Here is a 17,076-nt window from a genome sequence, read left to right on the forward strand (position 1 = left end):
ATTGCATTTCAGGGGGCACCAGAACTTACTCTGCAGCTTTCTGTCTGCAAAATTATCCTGACACTTAATTTTCAGCACCTTGGAATTTGGCATTTCAGTCAAGCTCTGTCTCCAGCTAAGTATCTGAGGGATGGGGGTCAAGAGGGAGGGGCCAGGCTCTGCTCACCTGCACCCTGTGACAGGACAAGGGGCAATGGTTGGAAACTCCAGCACAGGAGGTTCCACCTCAACATGAGGAGGAACTTCTGCACTGTGAGGGTCCCAGAGCCCTGGAGCAGGCTGCCCAGAGGGGTTGTGGAGTCTCCTTCTCTGGAGCCTTTCCAGCCCTGTCTGGATGCATTCCTGTGTGACCTGTGCTGGACTCTATGGCCCTGCTCTGGCAGGGGCTTGGACTGGAAGATCTCCAGAGGTCCCTTCCAACCCCTAACATCCTGTGGTCCTGTGACTTGGTAGTGGGGTTTGAGAAATAACCTTCATGGCAGGATATTTGGAATGAACCTGAAAGATTACTGCATCCTGGAAAGGAACTAAAGGGTCTCAATGCCTGCTGTGGTGGGAATATGGCTAGAGGGCAACTGCCTCCATTATTTTTGCAGGGCAGTATCCTTCTCCAGGCTGTGCTCAGCTGAACCTGTGTGTTCCAGTGCAGCCTGTCTGTTGACTTCATAGGATAGTGTGTGAGGAAACTCTGAGTTCCCTCAGATTCAAGCTTTCCATGGCCTTTGCAACTGCTCTGTGGGGGGAAAAAAGCTGTGTTTATTCCCAGCACACTGGAGGGGGAGGCAGATGGAGTCCAGCAAATTAATTGTTTTCACACTAGCACTGCTCTCTGGAAATACACTAAGATGTTTACTCCACTGGGTCAGGGAGCAAAGGGTCAGAGCCATTTCCATCACCACAAAACCAGAATAACTGCTTTTGTCTGGTGCTGAGTGACAGATCTCTGAACAGCTGCTGGGGCTGTGGATGGCCACTCACATAAAAAGCAAACAATTTGTTACTGGCACTAGCAAAATAAATATTTCCTAGTGCCTGTGGGCACACAGAGTCCAAGCCTTACTCTCTGGAAGTGGTTGGAAGGCAGGGGAATGCAGATCTGCATTTTGTCTTGACACAGAGCTGCTGGGGAAGGTGTTTGGCAGAGGGATGAGGGCAAGCCTCTGCTGTAAGCACTTGAAGCTGTTTGTTCATTTCTCCAAGCATTTGCTTTTGGAATCATGTTCATGTTCTGTCCTGGGGTTCCAAGCTCAGCTCCTCTGGTTTTCCTGTGATGAAATGATGTTTTGTGCATGCCCTGTGAGTTGCTTGTATCCTGGAGTGTTGTGTCCAGCCCTGGGGCCTCAACGCAAGAGAGACCTGGACCTGCTGGAGAGGGTCCAGAGGAGGCCACCAAGATGATCAGAGGGCTGTGGGGACAGGCTGGGAGAGTTGGGGCTGTGCAGCCTGCAGAAGAGAAGGCTCCAGGGAGACCTTAGAGCTGCATTGCAATATCTGCAGGGCACCTCCAGGCAGGCTGGGCAGGGACTGTTCAGAAGGGGCTGTGGGGATAGGCCCAGGGGCAAGGGTTTGGAACTGGAGCAGGGCAGGGTTAGGTTGGACAGCAGGAGGAAGCTCTGCACAGGGAGGCTGGGGAGACACTGGCACAGGCTGCCCAGGGAGGTGCTTGAGGCTCCATCCCTGCAGACATCCAAGCTCAGCCTTGCTGTGTCCCTGGGCAGCCTGCTTTGGCTGGAGGTGTCCCTGCTGCCTGCAGGGGGTGGACAAGATGCCCTTGGAGGCTCCCTTCCAGCCCAGGGCACTCTGTGGCTCTGTGCTGTAATTCCTTAAAGTGCTTCTGTGAGGAACAGGACAATATTCTTTTTCCAGGTGCTAGTCACATCTTCTGGGCTTGCAGTTCAGTTTACCTGCAGTGGGGTTAGTGCAGGACCAAAGCATCACTTGAAATCCCACAGCAGATGTTTTACAATACTGTGCTGTTAATGTCTCTTACGCTTGACTGCAGGACACAATCAGATGACTCAGTGTCCAGTGCAGTGCAGGGAGGCCAGAGCAGCCTCTGCTGGTTCCAGTTCCACTGCTTTTAAACTTTCCCCACACCTGCAGCTTGCCAAGGCAGCATTTCTGCTGCTGCTGTGTTTCATTTCTCACGCAGCAGAGCAGCAGAGTGAATTGTCTGTGTGCAGAAAGGGGTGCAGGAGCTGTGTAATCTCTGTGTGTGGCTGTGTGTCTCTGCTGTGTTCTCTGCCTGAAGGGAGCCTGAGACAGAGAACATTACCCGTGATGAAGTCATGAACCCGGGCGCCCGCTATAGGCATCTGCAAACAGTGGTTACCCTGGCAACAAGTGGAGAGAGGTTGGAGAGGAAAGCTGGAGTAGGTTGTTGCATTGAATTGTTTTCAGCTTGTTTCTTCCTCACTAAAGCAGGGAGATGTTGAAAGGTATGATGTCCCTCTTTCTCTGTACTCTTTGTGTGTGTGTTTAGGCTGGGGAAGGGAAGGTTGCAGCACAACTTGGCGTTGCGCTCGGTTGGAGAGGGACTCTGCAGTATGAGGAATGAGGTGCACTGCAAATCCGGGGTGGGGGGGTCTGTCTGCTTTGGATTTCTGTGCTGTGTTGTGAGATGGGAGTGCAGGATGGACCTCCAGAGCACAGTACCTGTCCCATCTTCAGCCTGGAGCTGAGTAACTATTGCATATTACCTCTTCAGAAAGTGATTTAATTTTAAACTGGGTTTGTAGAGCTGATGTTTGAAAACCTGCCAGGGCAGCACAAGTGCTGGGTGCTGCCAAAAGCTTCCTTAACTGAGCTTCAGTCGAGCTGCTCAGCACCTTCAGGATGTGCTGGAGCTATATTCTGGTGCAGGATATCGTGGCTCAGGAGTTAGTGGAGTCTTTGCCTCCCTGGGGAAAGTTTTTTATTAGAAAAACTAGGACATTATGTTCAGGGCTTTACGCATCTTCCACAAGCCAAATCTCCAGATACTATCTTCAGGCATCTGCTTTAGAGATCCAGCTGTGTGTTTCTTAACTCTCCTTCTCTCTCTTTTTTGTCTGTGCACTACATTAAAGTACAAATAGCATCAGTCCTGATAGGTGTTCCTGAAACTGCAAATTGTTGTCAGTTGCAAGAATCTTAATTCCTTTTTCTTTTTTTTTCCATTAACTTTATTTTTAACTTAGAAATGATGCTGCTCAAGTGAGTATTAAGAAAACAAAGAGTGAAGAGAGAAGACTTGCAGCCTTAGAAGAATCAAGTGTATGAGGCAGCCAGGGGTAGGACTGAGTGTGTGTGTGTGTGTGTGTGTGTGCCACCCCGATGGCCAGCCGCTGCCGCCGGATTTCTCCTGCGCCGAAAGACACAGCCCTGAGAGCATATTAACCACTGTCAGTTCCAGAAGTGCAGTGGGAGAGACACACACTCAGTGTGCCAGGCTCCTGCCCTTTCATTTCCCATTCACTTCTGGGTGGAGGGAAAAAAAAAAAGGATTTTATCCAAATTAAATTTAGTTTTCATTAGGTCCTAAGAACTTCACCAAATGGCAGCAGGATAGGGAAGGTGGAGGTGCCTGTGAGCATGCTGACTGCTCATGGAAGAACAGAACTTGGTGATCCTTCAGGTCCTTACAATCTAAACCACTCTGAGTCTATGAACCTGGATCTTCTGGCCTGCAAGTCCAGCTTCCATCGGCTGGAAGTGCTGTGGCAGAGGGGCAGCAGCTGGCCCTCCCAGCTGGAGTGTGCAGGAAAGCTTGATTTTCCTCTTCCCTTTAAAACTCTGCTGTGGTGGTGGTTAAAGGTGCTGATGGGGTCATGTTCCCTGCTGTGGAGGAGGAACCATGGCTAGTGAGCATCCTGGGCTAGTGGAAGGTGTCCCTGCCCATGGCAGGAGGATTGGAACTGGATGAGCTTTAAGGTACCTTTCCAACCCAAACCTTTCTGTGAGTCTCTAAAGTGATAACAATCTTGTAGCATCTTCCTAGGAACAGGCTGCTCAGGAGGGCTCCTGCCAGTGGGGCATAGTTGAGCTAAAATAAAGCCCAGCAAATCAGCTTAAGGAGTGCTCTGTTTTATGAGGAAACAAAGATGATAGCAGAAGAGGTAAGAGTTTTGTCATCAAACAGTGATGCAGATAAGAGCTCTTGGTCTGAATGGGGAGCTATTAAGTCCCTACTGTAATTTTGCAACTGGGTTCATACAAAACTGTTGTCAGCGGTGTGGCTGAGGCTGGAGGTTTGCACTTTAGTTGCATGTAGCATTGTATCTGCTGAATTAATGACTGCTTTGTACTCTTGGCTTGTAAGTGGATAAGGAAGACTCTGTTAGTACTTACCCTAGATACTTAAGTCTGTGGGTCTGGAGTGTTGGAGTAAGTTAAAAAGGAGTTGACTTCTTAGCTGTCTTGTAGGATGATCTTCTGAAGTGCTCATTTTCATCTTGCCCTTTTTCCAACTGTTGATGTAATGTTGCTCTTCTCTCTTCTGCTCAAAGTGTCTTGTAGCCATTACAGTGTGGGAGTCCCCTGGGCTTCAGCTGCAGCTCCTGATGAGATGCTAGGCAGTGTAATGGGATCTGTGTGTGTTGGCTTCAGGCCACTTTAGGGCTGATCCTTCTTTGTCCAGTCTCTTGTAGCTTGTCAGCATGTGGTTAAATCACTCCTGTGTCTGCTATAAAGGGCAGACAGAGAGACAAATGATCCTTCAGCTGTCCTCTGCTTCTCAAGCAGGGCAACAACAGAGTAGGAGTTTCCTAGCCAAGACTGCTGCAGCTGAGCACTCTCCTGATTTGCTCTGTTAGTTCATGTAGAGACACAACTATTCTTTCCCTGCTTCCAGTGCTGCATGTTGAAGTATCTGCAGAGAAATGTGCAAAAAAGAGTGCTGAGGACGAGAGCTGCATCCTTCTGCATCAGACCTTTCCATTTTGTGCTTGCTAGTGAGTGGAACATCACAGACCAGCAGCTGCCTGTGATGTGTGCTGTAGTGTGTGACCTTCCCTTTTTGGGAGCTACTGGGGAGTTCTCTACAAGCAAACTCCTTTATCCTAAGTCTGCTTTTATTACCTGGCAGCCCCAAATTTGGATGATGGGTTCTTTGCCACTGAAAATTAGTGGCTGGAAGAACTTATAGCCTGTAAGTTTGGTAAGCCTCTTTTTGTACAATTTTTTCAAGAACCCTAGAAGATCTGATCTGCTCTAGAAAGGGAGCATCTTTCCAACTGCAGTGATCTGACTTGTACCAAGCTGCTAAGCTGCAATGTTGTCTTAATCATCTGCAAGGGCAACCCTGGTACAGCAGGAGATTACCATGGTAAATTCCAAGTTCTCATCTACTCTGCTGAAGCTGGAGAAGTGTTTCCAACACTGGAGGGAGTGGGGCTGACTATGTATTGAACTATATATTCCTTTATAAGACATAGAATCACAGAATTGTCAGGGTTGGAAGGGACCTCAAGGCTCATCCGGTTCCAACCCCCCTGCCATGGGCAGGGACACCTCACACCAGAGCAGGTTGCTCACAGCCACATCCAGCCTGGCCTTGAAAACCTCCAGGGATGAGGCTTCCACCACCTCCCTGGGCAACCTGTGCCAGAGTCTCACCACCCTCATGGGGAAGAACTTCTTCCTGACATCCAATCTGAATTTACCCATTTCTAGTTTTGTTCCATTCCCCCAATTCCTATCACTCCCTGACACCCTGAGAAGTCCCTCCCCAGCTTTCTTGCAGCCCTCTTCAGATACTGGAAGGCCACAAGAAGGTCTCCTGGGAGCCTTCTCCTCTCCAGACTGAGCAGCCCCAACTCTCTTAGTCTGTCTCCATAGCAGAGCAGGTCCAGCCCTCTGCTCATCCTCGTGGCCCTGCTCTGTCAAAATCCAAAACTAAAGTAGAGCATGGACACAGAAAGACTTTTTAGAGCTAGACTGTGAAGCATTCATTGCATCTGCTGGGCTGTGATAGCTTCCTGTGCACACCTCTGTACACAGAAGATGATGGCAGTCCTTTGGTTTTGAAGGATACCTTCATTTTTATCAGAGAATGAGAGCACATTTGTCTGTGTGCATAGCCTTTAAAGTGCTGTCTCAGGCTGCCCTGCCCAGACAGGGCCCCAGGAGCTCTCAGTAGTTCAGTGCCCATTACTCCAGTTCTGGACAGTATGCAGCTCAGTGTGCAAGAAAATCAGTTTAACTCTGCATTAACTGAAAAGCAGATGCAGCTGGTACCTAATAAGGAGATTGTGCAGGCACAGGGATTCTGACTGCTAAGCATCCCAAGCCCTGAGACAGCAGAAGGTGGGAATTTCAGACTGATGTGTTTGTAGAGGTCCCTGGCAGGGAGAAGCGGGCATTTAGTAGCACTTGGTATAGGTTTCATAACCTGCTCTGGTGTGAGGTGTCCCTGCCCATGGCAGGGGGGTTGGAACTGGATGATCCTTGAGGTCTCTTCCAGCCCTGACAATTCTGTGATTCTAAGAGCCAGGTTTGGCCCTGTTAGTGGAAGGCCTCAGGGCCTGACCTTACTGAGCAGCAGGCTGCACTTCAGTGTGGCAGGTACCTGTGGCTGCAGGTCAGAGGGGCACCCATCAATCACAGCAGGCTCAGGATGCATCTTGCTCTGCACCCCAGCAGGGGTTTCAGCTCTCACACCTCCAAAGGACAATGGTCCCTTGCTTGTGGTTTTCTTGCAGATCTGCAGATGACAACATTTCTTGTGCTTTTTTATGACCTTTTTTTTGTTGTTAAGAGTCTGGAGTGCTGGTGCCAAGTGTGGGAAGTTGGCATTGCCAGCTTGGCCTGGCAGTGCTCAGTTCCACTCTGTCGTCGTCTGGGTTACAAACAGAGTAAGGGTTAAAAGCAAAACTGCTGCCAGCTGATTAGGCAGCAGGATTGAGGCTTAGGAAGGAGATCAGGATGTCTCTTAATCTGTGAATTCTCTCTCATTACTAAAGAGGAAGAAGAGCTTGAAGTGCCTTTGGAGGGGCTCGGATTTCAGCAGCAGGAGTCACGGCTGTGCCAGCAGATGAAGATGGCCACTGTGGCACCATCCCCAGAGCCTGTGTGCTGGCAGGTGGAGGCAGTGGCCAGCACAAACTCAGCACATGGCTGTACCCAAGGTAGGAGCTTCCTGTGCTTCAGAGCACTCTGAAAACGGGTGGGGAGCTGCAGATCAGTCTGCAGGCATTGACTGATTGGATAGTGGTGGGGCATGGTCCTCAGTTTCTCTGCCTCCCTTCCAGTCAAGTCTTGCAGAGTTTAGAGGCATTCCTGGCACTGTCCCAGCTTCCTGGGAAGGTGCCTGGGTGTCCCTTCATGCTTAGGGAATAAACATGCTAAATACCACAGCAGCAGTGCCAGATGAAGAGCCTCCCAGCAGCAGGTCATCATGCTGTGGAGTTTGTGTATCCTTAGCTGGTGGTCGTGCTGTGGAGTTTGTGCATCCTTTAGAGGAGGATTTTCCTTTTAATTGAAATCCTAGACAGGGCAATATGACAACTCTTTGGATTACCCTGTTGGAATATTCAGCAAAAGGAAATGATTTTGCACAAAAGCTGACTCAGTCTGAGTAAACATAAAAATAGCTTTGCAGCAGTTAGTGCTTTCTTTCCAAAAGCAGGGGTAGGTCTTGGTGTTTTAATCGACACAATGTAGAGGCTGGCATTTCAGGTGGGCATAGCCTAGATCCTCATGGCTGGGGGGGCTCATTTTCCCTTCTCTGTGAGAGGCAGGGGCTCCTGTGTCTGTTTCTGGTAGTCTGCTCTGAAGTGCCTTGCTGCCTTTGGAGCTGGGTCACTGACCTTGATGGAAGGCTGTGCCTCATCTGCTGTGGCTTGTTCTTACATTCTGGGGTGCAGCGGAGAACACACAATTCAATTTTCCCTCTCTGAGTGGTTGGTTCTAGTGCTGGCTGCTCCTCAGGGGAGCATCAGGAAGCTGGCATTAGATTTTGCTGTGTCGAAGTGGCCAGGTCAGGCCCAGACACCTGCAAAGGATGAACTTGACAAGGTTGCATCTGAAAAACAAATGCAGGAGACTGTTGGGATATCAATCTGAGCCAGATTTGGGTATTTTCATCCAGGTAACTTTAGAAAAGATTCTTGTGACTCCACAGGAAGCACAATTATTAGTAAGAAATCCAGAAACTCCTTTAACAGTTTTTAACACCAAAGCTTTAGTCTGCTGCTGCTTCCTGCTGCATGTCTAATATTCTGTAATGTGGTAGTGCCTAGGGAGGGGCTGGATCCCTCTTGTCTCAGCAAGTTTGCACGTGAAGACCACAAGCTGAGACACTTGGGAAGCATGGAAGTGATGCTGAGCAGTGTGGGAGACTGGCATGAAGGCACCAAGGAGGAGTTTATGGCAGGGTTGGAGGGAGTGTGGAGGAAATTTGGATGGATGTTACCATACATTTTGCTTCAATTGTTGAGGAGCTGCTGTCTCAGTAATTCAAGAGGCACTGCTGTGGTGGAGGGAGAGCAGACTCAAGTGAAGCTAAGCAGGTTTGTCTGTTCCACTCCAGAGTGGAGAGGCAGAGTCAGAGGGGAGTTGCTTGCATCTGAAAGGAGGGGGAATTGGCACTTGTAGGAGCGGATGGGTCAGAGCTGTGCTGCCACTTGCCATGCTTGGTCAGACTCAGTGCTGCTCAGTAAGGTTGTAGTTTCTAATTCTTACTGGTGTCCAGCTCTTAGAGAATCCTGAGGCACTTTCTTCTTCTTGAGCCTTAATTAGAGGAAGGCTTGAAGAAAGGCCTCTTGAGCCAGCCCTGTGTCTAACGACGAACTCTCCTCTCTTCTCTGACATCTGAAATCCTAACATGGTGCTTTCTTTTTTCTTATTATTTTCTGTTTAGCCTCCAGTTCCAAGCCTGAACTCAGCTCCAGTTCACAGACTTTGGGAAGTCAGCAGAACAAGACAGATGGCACCCGAGTAAAAACTCGCATTCTGCCCAACATGCCAAAGCTTTTCATACCTTCATCTGTCACCAAATTTCCACCTGAGATCACTGTCACTCCACCCACTCCCACCCTTCTTTCTCCAAAGGGCAGCATTTCAGAAGAGACCAAGCAAAAATTAAAGGTAATAAAAGGGAAACAGTAATTTTTGTAGATTATTGGGTTTTTTTTTAATCTTAATCCCCCCCTCAATGAAATCCATGGAAGGAGCGACAGTTCCTGCCCCCAGTTCCCAGCCAGGTAGAGTGTAAGTGGAAGAAGGTCCTGGCTGCTATCAAGGACTGGTGAAATATTGGCCATGGGTGAATCACAGCTACCCCTAGTCCTTACCTGAGGAAATGAGAGTCACAGGAAGGGGTGAGGGAGCCGAGTGCAGCCACTGCCATCCTTAGGTGAGTGGAAGCTAGCAGAATATTAACTGTGGGGAAGCCTGCTGGTCAGTGTTCTGTTGGCTCACAGTAGGTGCCCTACCTGCCATAGCAGTAGGAGAGCTGCTGAGTGTGAAGGGCTGGCAGGCAGTTGGCTTTCCCCCGTGCCCATGGCTTTTGCTGCCTACTCAGCGACATATTCTCTCTCTCTCTTTTGGGGTCAGTCTGCTATTTTATCTGCTCAGTCTGCAGCGAATGTAAAGAAGGAGAGCCTTTGTCAGCCAGCTTTGGAAATCTTAGAGACCTCCAGCCAGGAGTCCTCACTGGAAAGTGATACTGATGAAGATGATGACTACATGGACATATGAATGAATTCTGGCCATCATCAACACCAATCATGCAACCCATTCTGCTCCTTGCCAGCACCTCTGGCAGTTGAAACATCCTCGCTGGCATTGCTCTCCATTTAATTGGCATCGTTGTGTTCTTCACTTCTCATTACCTTTTGTTACCACCACTACCACTTCTATTGCCTTCAGAGTCTTTGCCATTCTCCCTACCATGGTGCTTGACAGAAAGAATGATTGTTTGCCAGGCACTTAATGCATCTGGACCAGGCCATCACTTTGAACTTCAGTAAACACAAGGCTGTTTGGAGCTGCAGTTCCTATTTCTCTACTGTTTCTGCTTCTTCAAGCCAGAGTCTTGGGAGTCACTCCAGTAGCTCTTTCCCATACCATCTTCCTCCTTTTTAGTTGTCCTTTTTGCATTTTCCCTGCTGGTGAAGCTTTCCTCCCAGTAGCTCAGCAACCTGATGCCTGCCTAGCTGTGCCACCGTCAGTCCGACAGCTCCCTTTAAACTGAACGGAGTGGGGAAAATCTGCTGAGCTGGGTGAGGCTTGAATGGCATCGAGAAAGTCTTTGGCTCTGTTGTGAGCTGGGAGCCTGCCAGCTCCTTGGCAGTGCTGCTGGGTGCTCCACTGGAGTAGGACTGGGTGACAGTAGGCAGAGAACCAGCTTCTGCAGGCAGGCAGAGAGGTCGGCCTGCTGCTTAGGCTCCTTGCACGCCCATGTGTGAGGTCCAGCAGAAATCATCTACCTGAATGTTGGCTTAAAGAACTGATCTTTCCAGAATTGTCTTACAGTCCTTTCTCTTCTAATGCCTTGGACAAGCATTTTGAGGCTGGGGGAGGGCAGGGAGGTGTGGGGGAGGGCTAGATGATATTTTTATGGTGGTATTGCAAACCATTTCAGTAATGTCTGTTTTTTACAGAACGACAAGAAAAGGTCTTTTTTAACCTCTCTGCAGAGGGACTGCTCACTGTTATTTATATGAGGAAAATAATGGTCATAAAGAGCCTTTTTGGTTGTTTCCCCCCCCCCCCTTTTTTTTTTTCTACTGAATGTTAAATTTGTAAAATAATGACTGCAAACCATGCAAAAAACCCAAGAGTCACAGAGTCTCTCTCAGCACACATGCACCCACACATATATATATGTGTCTGTACATATATATATATATGGATGTATATGGAAACAGGATGGAGCCAGCTTGCAGTGGTGGATTTCTTTGTGCTTGGGGGGAGGTTGGTTTTCTGTACAAATGCAGAGCTTTGTATAAACTTCGGGGGGTTTGGTTTTGGTTTGTTTTCTAATAAAGTTGAAATGGACTGTTGTCTCTGTGCATCTTGAGAGGGTGAGGTCCCACACATGGTGTTCATTGCCTGTAGAGCAGCAGTGGGGGTGGGAGGAAGGAAGCCTCTTCCTTCGATGAAGCCTGCCAGAACTCTTGGGGTGGGTTTGGTCTTGTGGGAGCCAGAACCTGTATCAGCCAGTGTGCTGTCATTGCCTGCAGTGGGTGCACTTCCCCACTGTGATGCCACCTTCCCTTTCTTTCCCTTCTCTCCTCACCCATAAGCTCTCTGTCACCTCTTTTGTCCCCAGGTGGAGCTTACCGTCGAGTACTCAGCGCTCTGCTGGCCGCTCTCAAGCAGTGCCCTGAGGCCCTTCCTGAACTAACTTTTTAGGATCACATTAAACTTGTAGAATGTGATTGATGTATTGAGGACAGAGCATTTGATTGTCTAAACTCAGCTTGGTCACTGAAAATGGTTGTTTTATTAGTCTTAAAGATTCCTTTTTCTGGGGCTGAGTGGGCTTTTTTGGTTGTGGTTTTGGTTTTGCCTCTCTCTTTCACCAGACCTTGCTTTTTGACTTCTAGCCCTGCTTTCTGAGAAGGATTTAATGTCTTTGCTGTCTAAGGAAAGCTGGAAGAGTCTGTTCTTGTCAGCAAAGAGAGCTGAACTTTGCTGATGATGTGAGAGGATGATGAGAGGGGATGGACTGAAGCTTGAGGAGAGCAGATTGAGACTGGAGATGAGGAAGAAATTCTTTCCAGTGAGGGTGGGGAGACACTGGAACAGGCTGCCCAGGGAGGCTGTGGCTGCCCCCTCCCTGGAAGTGTTCAGGGCCAAACTGGATGAGGCCCTGAGCAGCCTGGGCTGGTGGGATGTGTCCCTGCCCATGGCAGGGGGTTGGAAGTGGATGAGCTTTGAGGTCCCTTCCAACCCAAAGCATTCCATGAAATCTATGAATCTGCTCCAAACTCATTTTCCTCTCCAGACTACAGAACTGCTCAACTTGGTTTCCCTGTGACGTTTTGTTCCCATTATGCTCTTGGGTAGTTCAAAGGACTTTTTCTCAAGCTCCAGGAGTTGCTGAGACTGACCTGCACAGACCACCTCCTCCGAGTTCTGCCCTTCTGATGACTCAGTGGAGTCATGCTGAGCTGTGGGCCACTTTCCACAAGGGGTATTACTGCTGGGGACCACTGAAGGAGTTGCTTCTCCTCTGTGTGTGTGTGTGAAATCCTCTCTCTGTAAGTACAGTTTATGTAGTTCTGCAGTTCAAGGAGCCATGTTCTGGAGGGAGATGCCCAGATCACAGCTCACAGGATGGAAGGGACCTCCAGTCCAACCCCCTGCCAGAGCAGGACCATAGAATCCAGCACATGGGTCTGGAAAGGCTCCAGAGAAGGAGACTCCACAACCTCTCTGGGCAGCCTGCTCCAGGGCTCTGGGACCCTCACAGTGCAGAAGTTCCTCCTCCTGTTGAGGTGGAACCTCCTGTGCTGGAGTTTCCATCCATTGCCCCTTGTCCTATCCCAAGGTGCAGGTGAGCAGAGCCTGGCCCCTCCCTCCTGACCCCCAGCCCTCAGCTATTGATAGACATTGATCAGATCCCTCTCAGCCTTCTCCTCTCCACACTAACCACCCCCAGGGCTCTCAGCCTCTCCTCCCCAGGCACTGCTCCAGTCCCTTCAGCATCCTTGCAGCCCTCCCTTGGACTCTCTGCAGCAGATCCCTGTCCCTCTTGAGCTGGGGAGCCCAAAACTGGATGCAATATTGCAGGTGAGGTCTCAGCAGGGCAGAGCAGAGGGGCAAGAGAACCTCCCTGGATCCATTGACTTCCATCTGGAACACCACCCCTACAGGTGCTTGGAGCCAGAACTTCAGATCCTTACAAACAGAACTGCCATGTCCCATGGAATCTTCTGAAGCCAGCAATAGAATTCTGTGGAATTTTCCAGGCCAAAAAAAAAAGGCAGCTTTCTGGTGAAACTGCAGCTAGGGTTACACTGACTTGGAACAATTTCTTTGGTTTCAGTCTAAGGCAGGTTGTAAAAGCTTTAAATCCAGCTAGAGGCAAGGTCCGAGGTGCAAGTTGCACATCAGATACAAACACAGCATCAGCCTGCAAGGTTTGCTTCCCAGCTCTGTGCCCAGCTGCCTGATGTGCCAGACCGATAAAAGGCAGCTCCTGCAGTCTATTGCTTTTGCCTTTGTTTGCTTTGGGTTCTCCCCCTGCGGCCAGAGGGGGTCTGGTGCCTAAGGCAAGGTCTGTGACCAAGTGGCTTTATTGCCAGGATTGGGGGTTGGGGTTTGTTTGTTTGTTTGTGTTTTCCCTGCCAGTCACCGATTACAAAGCAAAGCCTTTTGGCTACTCAGAAGCCAAACTGTTGACTCCCAGGCCAACAGCAAAAGCATTCTTGCTCCAAAGCAAACCTAAGGCACTCTTTTTGAGTTGGCTGTTGGGAGTGGCTGTTGGAGAGGCTTTCTGTGCTGGTGCTGAGCTTTGTTTTCACCCATGGTAAGCTGCCTTCCACTGCTCACCCTTGCAGTGCTGGCATTTGGCTGTGTTTGATGCAGCTGCATCTCCTGACACAAGAATTCTATCACCTGTGTGTGGTTAAGACCACTGAGAGTTTCTCTCTGAGGCAAGGACCTAATGTTTGACTAAGAATTAATTTTGCTGAGCAGAGCTGTGGTTAGAGCCTGCTGCCCTCTGAAAATGTTCTTCCAAAGCTGATCATGGTTTGTACCACAACCAAGACAGCAAATAAAGGGAGATGACAAGTTCTCTTCCCTCTGTTTTGTCATCTACCAGGGTTTGGCAGTGGTGGTGTCTCTTGGTTGGGTTTTCTTTAATGAGGATGACATTTCCTCATGGATACTGAAATTACTGTCTTCTGCAGCCAAAACAAACACCATATGGTCAGGGAGAGTGGGGCCAGGAAAAGATGAGGAAGGCATGGCAGGCAAAGCTGAGGAGGAGGCAAAAAGGGATGGAAACAGAGGGACCTGGTGAGGATGAAGCCAAGCCCTACCACCCAGGCTGTGTTGGATCCATTTCTAGCAGTGGTGTTGGTATTTCAGTGAGGGTGGAGGAGGGAAGGGTGTGCAGCTTGTGTGCACAGTGTCACAGGGCACAGCTCTCTTCTGTCCTGCAGGCTCCTGGTGTGGTGCTAAGGAGAGAGAAGGCAGGGTAAAGGAGATGCTGAGGAGAAAAAGCAGGCATGCATTCTGGGACCTCTTGAGTCCAGCTGGGAAGCAGAAGCTTTGGTCTTGCAGTTGAGGTGAATGGGAAGGACTTCACTGCAGGCTGTGTTGCCCTTTCTCCTGGCTGATGACTGAAAATCCACTGAGCTCTAAAGCCTGTACCAGGTTTCTGGCAGTGACCTTTGGGTACTGTAGCCCAGGCTGCATGAGCCCAAGCTCCACCTTTGTGACAACTTCCCTGTGGGACTCTCTGCTGTTGTTGCAGGGCTCAGGGCAATGGGCAGCATTGCAGGGCAGCAGACCAGCATCTGAGGTTTGCTGGCTGCTGGAGGGAGGACTTGACTTGAGTGGCTCTTTCACACCAACAGGGAGAGAGTCCAGGCAGATGTCAACAGAGGTTTGGAGACCCCTCTCTCCTGGGACAGACATCTTTCTCCCTGCTGCTGTTCAGCTAGTGCATGTGTGAGGATGGCACCCCAGCAGCAAGTGCTTGCTTGCCACCTCCACAACCCCAGCTCCACTCCTCAAAGCTGTCCCAGAGCTCTGTGCAGCTCCCTTCACATAACGTGGCTGTCTCATGCCTGTGGATTTCCCTGGCCACAGCTGACCCTGAAAAGCCTGTTGGGGCCTGAGAGCCTCTGTGTGGAAGATGCAGATTTGTTGATCTCACCCTCCCAAGCCATCTGCACCAAGCCCAGGAGCTGTCTCTAGGAGCTCAGTGCTTGCAGAGGCTCTGATGCAGGCTCAGAGTGCAACCTTCCAATGCACCAGCACAGAAGCTGGGGGTGGCAGGGGGTCTGTCAGCACAGCAGCTCCAGAAGATTTCTGTGCTGTGAGTGGATTTATCCCTAAAATAATGTGAAGAAGAGCAAAGCCTGTGGCAGGTCTGGCTTGAGGGCAGTCTCAAGGCTGTGAGGTCATCTCTGGATAGCAGGTAACCAAAAGTTCATCTTCTGCCATGTGGGATCTACTGCTCTGGTAGCACTAGAGGGGGCCCTAGGACAGAGAAGAGAGAGGGGGAAAAACCCAACCCAGACCCCCCCAAAGCCTACCCTGGATGGCTGTGGTCTGTTCTGTCTACTGAAAGGCTAAACCAGAGTGCTGGCTTTAACCTCTCTTACTTCTAAGGGCATTCTGCTGCTCTACCATATCTATGTCCTTTCCATAATAGTCTGGCTCAAAGCAGAGGGAATGAGCAGCCTCACAGTTATCAGGCCTCTGCTCCTTGTTTCTGGTCATAGCAACAAGCAAAAACCCAAAAGAGCTGATTTGGTTACCAGTGATATTGCAGCTTAGCAGGAAAGCACCCACTGGAGCCCTGGGGGTTTTATCTCCCCTGTAAAAAAAACTGCTGGGGGTTTTCCACTTTCTTGATCACAGGATGTTAGGGCTTGGAAGGGACCTCCAGAGATCATCCCCTGCCAGAACAGGACCATAGAATCCAGCACAGGTCACACAGGAATGCATCCAGACAGGGCTGGAAAGGCTCCAGAGAAGGAGACTCCACAACCCCTCTGGGCAGCCTGCTCCAGGGCTCTGGGACCCTCACAGTGCAGAAGTTCCTCCTCCTGTTGAGGTGGAACCTCCTGTGCTGGAGTTTCTATCCATTGCCCCTTGTCCTATTCCAGGGTGCAGGTGAGCAGAGCCTGGCCCCTCCCTCCTGACCCCCAGCCCTCAGCTATTGATAGACATTGATCAGATCCCTCTCAGCCTTCTCCTCTCCACACTAACCACCCCCAGGGCTCTCAGCCTCTCCTCCCCAGGCACTGCTCCAGTCCCTTCAGCTTCTTTGTAGCCCTCCCTTGGACTCTCTCCAGCAGATCCCTGTCCCTCTTGAGCTGGGGAGTCCAGAGCTGGATGCAATAGTCCAGGTGAGGTCTCAGCAGGGCAGAGTAGAGGGGGAGGAGAACCTCCCTGGCTCTGCTGGACACACTCCTCTGAATGCCCCCCAGGATCCCATTCCCCTCCTTGGCCCCCAGGGCACATTGCTGTCCCATGCAGAACTTGCTGCCCACCAGCACTCCCAGGTCCTCCTGCAGGGGGCTGCTCTCCAGCAGATCCCCTCCCAACCTGTCCTGCTGCAGTTTATTCTTCCTCCCCAGGGGCAGGACTCTGCACTCATCCTTGCTGAGCCTCATTAGGTTCCTCTCTGCCCAGCTCTCAGTCTGTCCAAGTCTCTCTGTACGGCTGCACAGCCTTCAGGTGTCTCAGCCAAGCCCCCAGGTTGGTATCCTCAGCATATCATCACAGGGGCAGACAGGTAGCTTCTGACAGCCAGGCTGCTGTGCAAGGACTCAAAGGATGCTTCCAGCTTCCTCTGTGTGAATCCTGATGTTCACAGCAGTGGCCTGCGGTTTGTGCCTGTGTCACTGAGCCCAAGAGCTGCTGCTGGGTCTGTAAAGTGTTTTGAGATGGATTCATTGAAGTAAAATTCTGACTTTACGGAAGTCTGGATAAAGAAGGGAAGAAACGTGCAGCTCTTGAGCTTGGAGAACATCTTGTGTAACAGTTTGTGTTATCTAAAGGATGCAGGAGGTGAGATCAAGTGCTGCAGTCAGCCTGCAGCCATGCACAGGGAATGGGGGAGTGAGCTGGAGCTCAGGCCATGGGCTGACTGCAGAATCAGCTAAGCAAAGCCACTTCTAGCACGGGGAGAGGGGAATCTCCCTCCTGCCTGCATTTAGGACTTCTCTGAGCCATGCAGTGGTTGTGCCTGTAGCTGGGCACAGAAGCATTCAGTCACTTCTGTAACCCCAGGGGGAGGAACATTTCTTGGTGTCCCTGGGGATGCTGGAGGAAGCTGCCTATGCAAGCAGAGGTCAGCAGTGGTGGTGGGAAGGAGGTTTTGCTCTCAGGTGGGACAGGGATCTCTCCCTCTCACTAGTTATTTCTCAGCCTCCATTTTCCTCTCTCTTCTCTTTCAGAGAT

At 50.3% G+C, this 17,076-nt stretch overlaps 1 protein-coding gene across 1 annotated transcript in view; it reads left to right on the plus strand.

Moving 5' to 3' along the window:
* Window positions 1-9,721, plus strand: part of CABIN1 (calcineurin binding protein 1) — a 100,132-nt gene extending 90,411 nt beyond the window's left edge. The window contains exons 35-37 of the mRNA XM_054392900.1: window positions 6,942-7,106; window positions 8,840-9,066; window positions 9,535-9,721. Of these exons, the coding sequence (XP_054248875.1) occupies window positions 6,942-7,106; window positions 8,840-9,066; window positions 9,535-9,678 (536 nt within the window). The 3' untranslated portion in view covers window positions 9,679-9,721. The remainder of the gene's footprint in view (window positions 1-6,941; window positions 7,107-8,839; window positions 9,067-9,534) is intronic.
* Window positions 9,722-17,076: the final 7,355 nt, after the last annotated feature.

This window comes from Indicator indicator, chromosome 26 (genome assembly GCF_027791375.1).
Source record: "Indicator indicator isolate 239-I01 chromosome 26, UM_Iind_1.1, whole genome shotgun sequence".
Taxonomy (NCBI): domain Eukaryota; kingdom Metazoa; phylum Chordata; class Aves; order Piciformes; family Indicatoridae; genus Indicator; species Indicator indicator.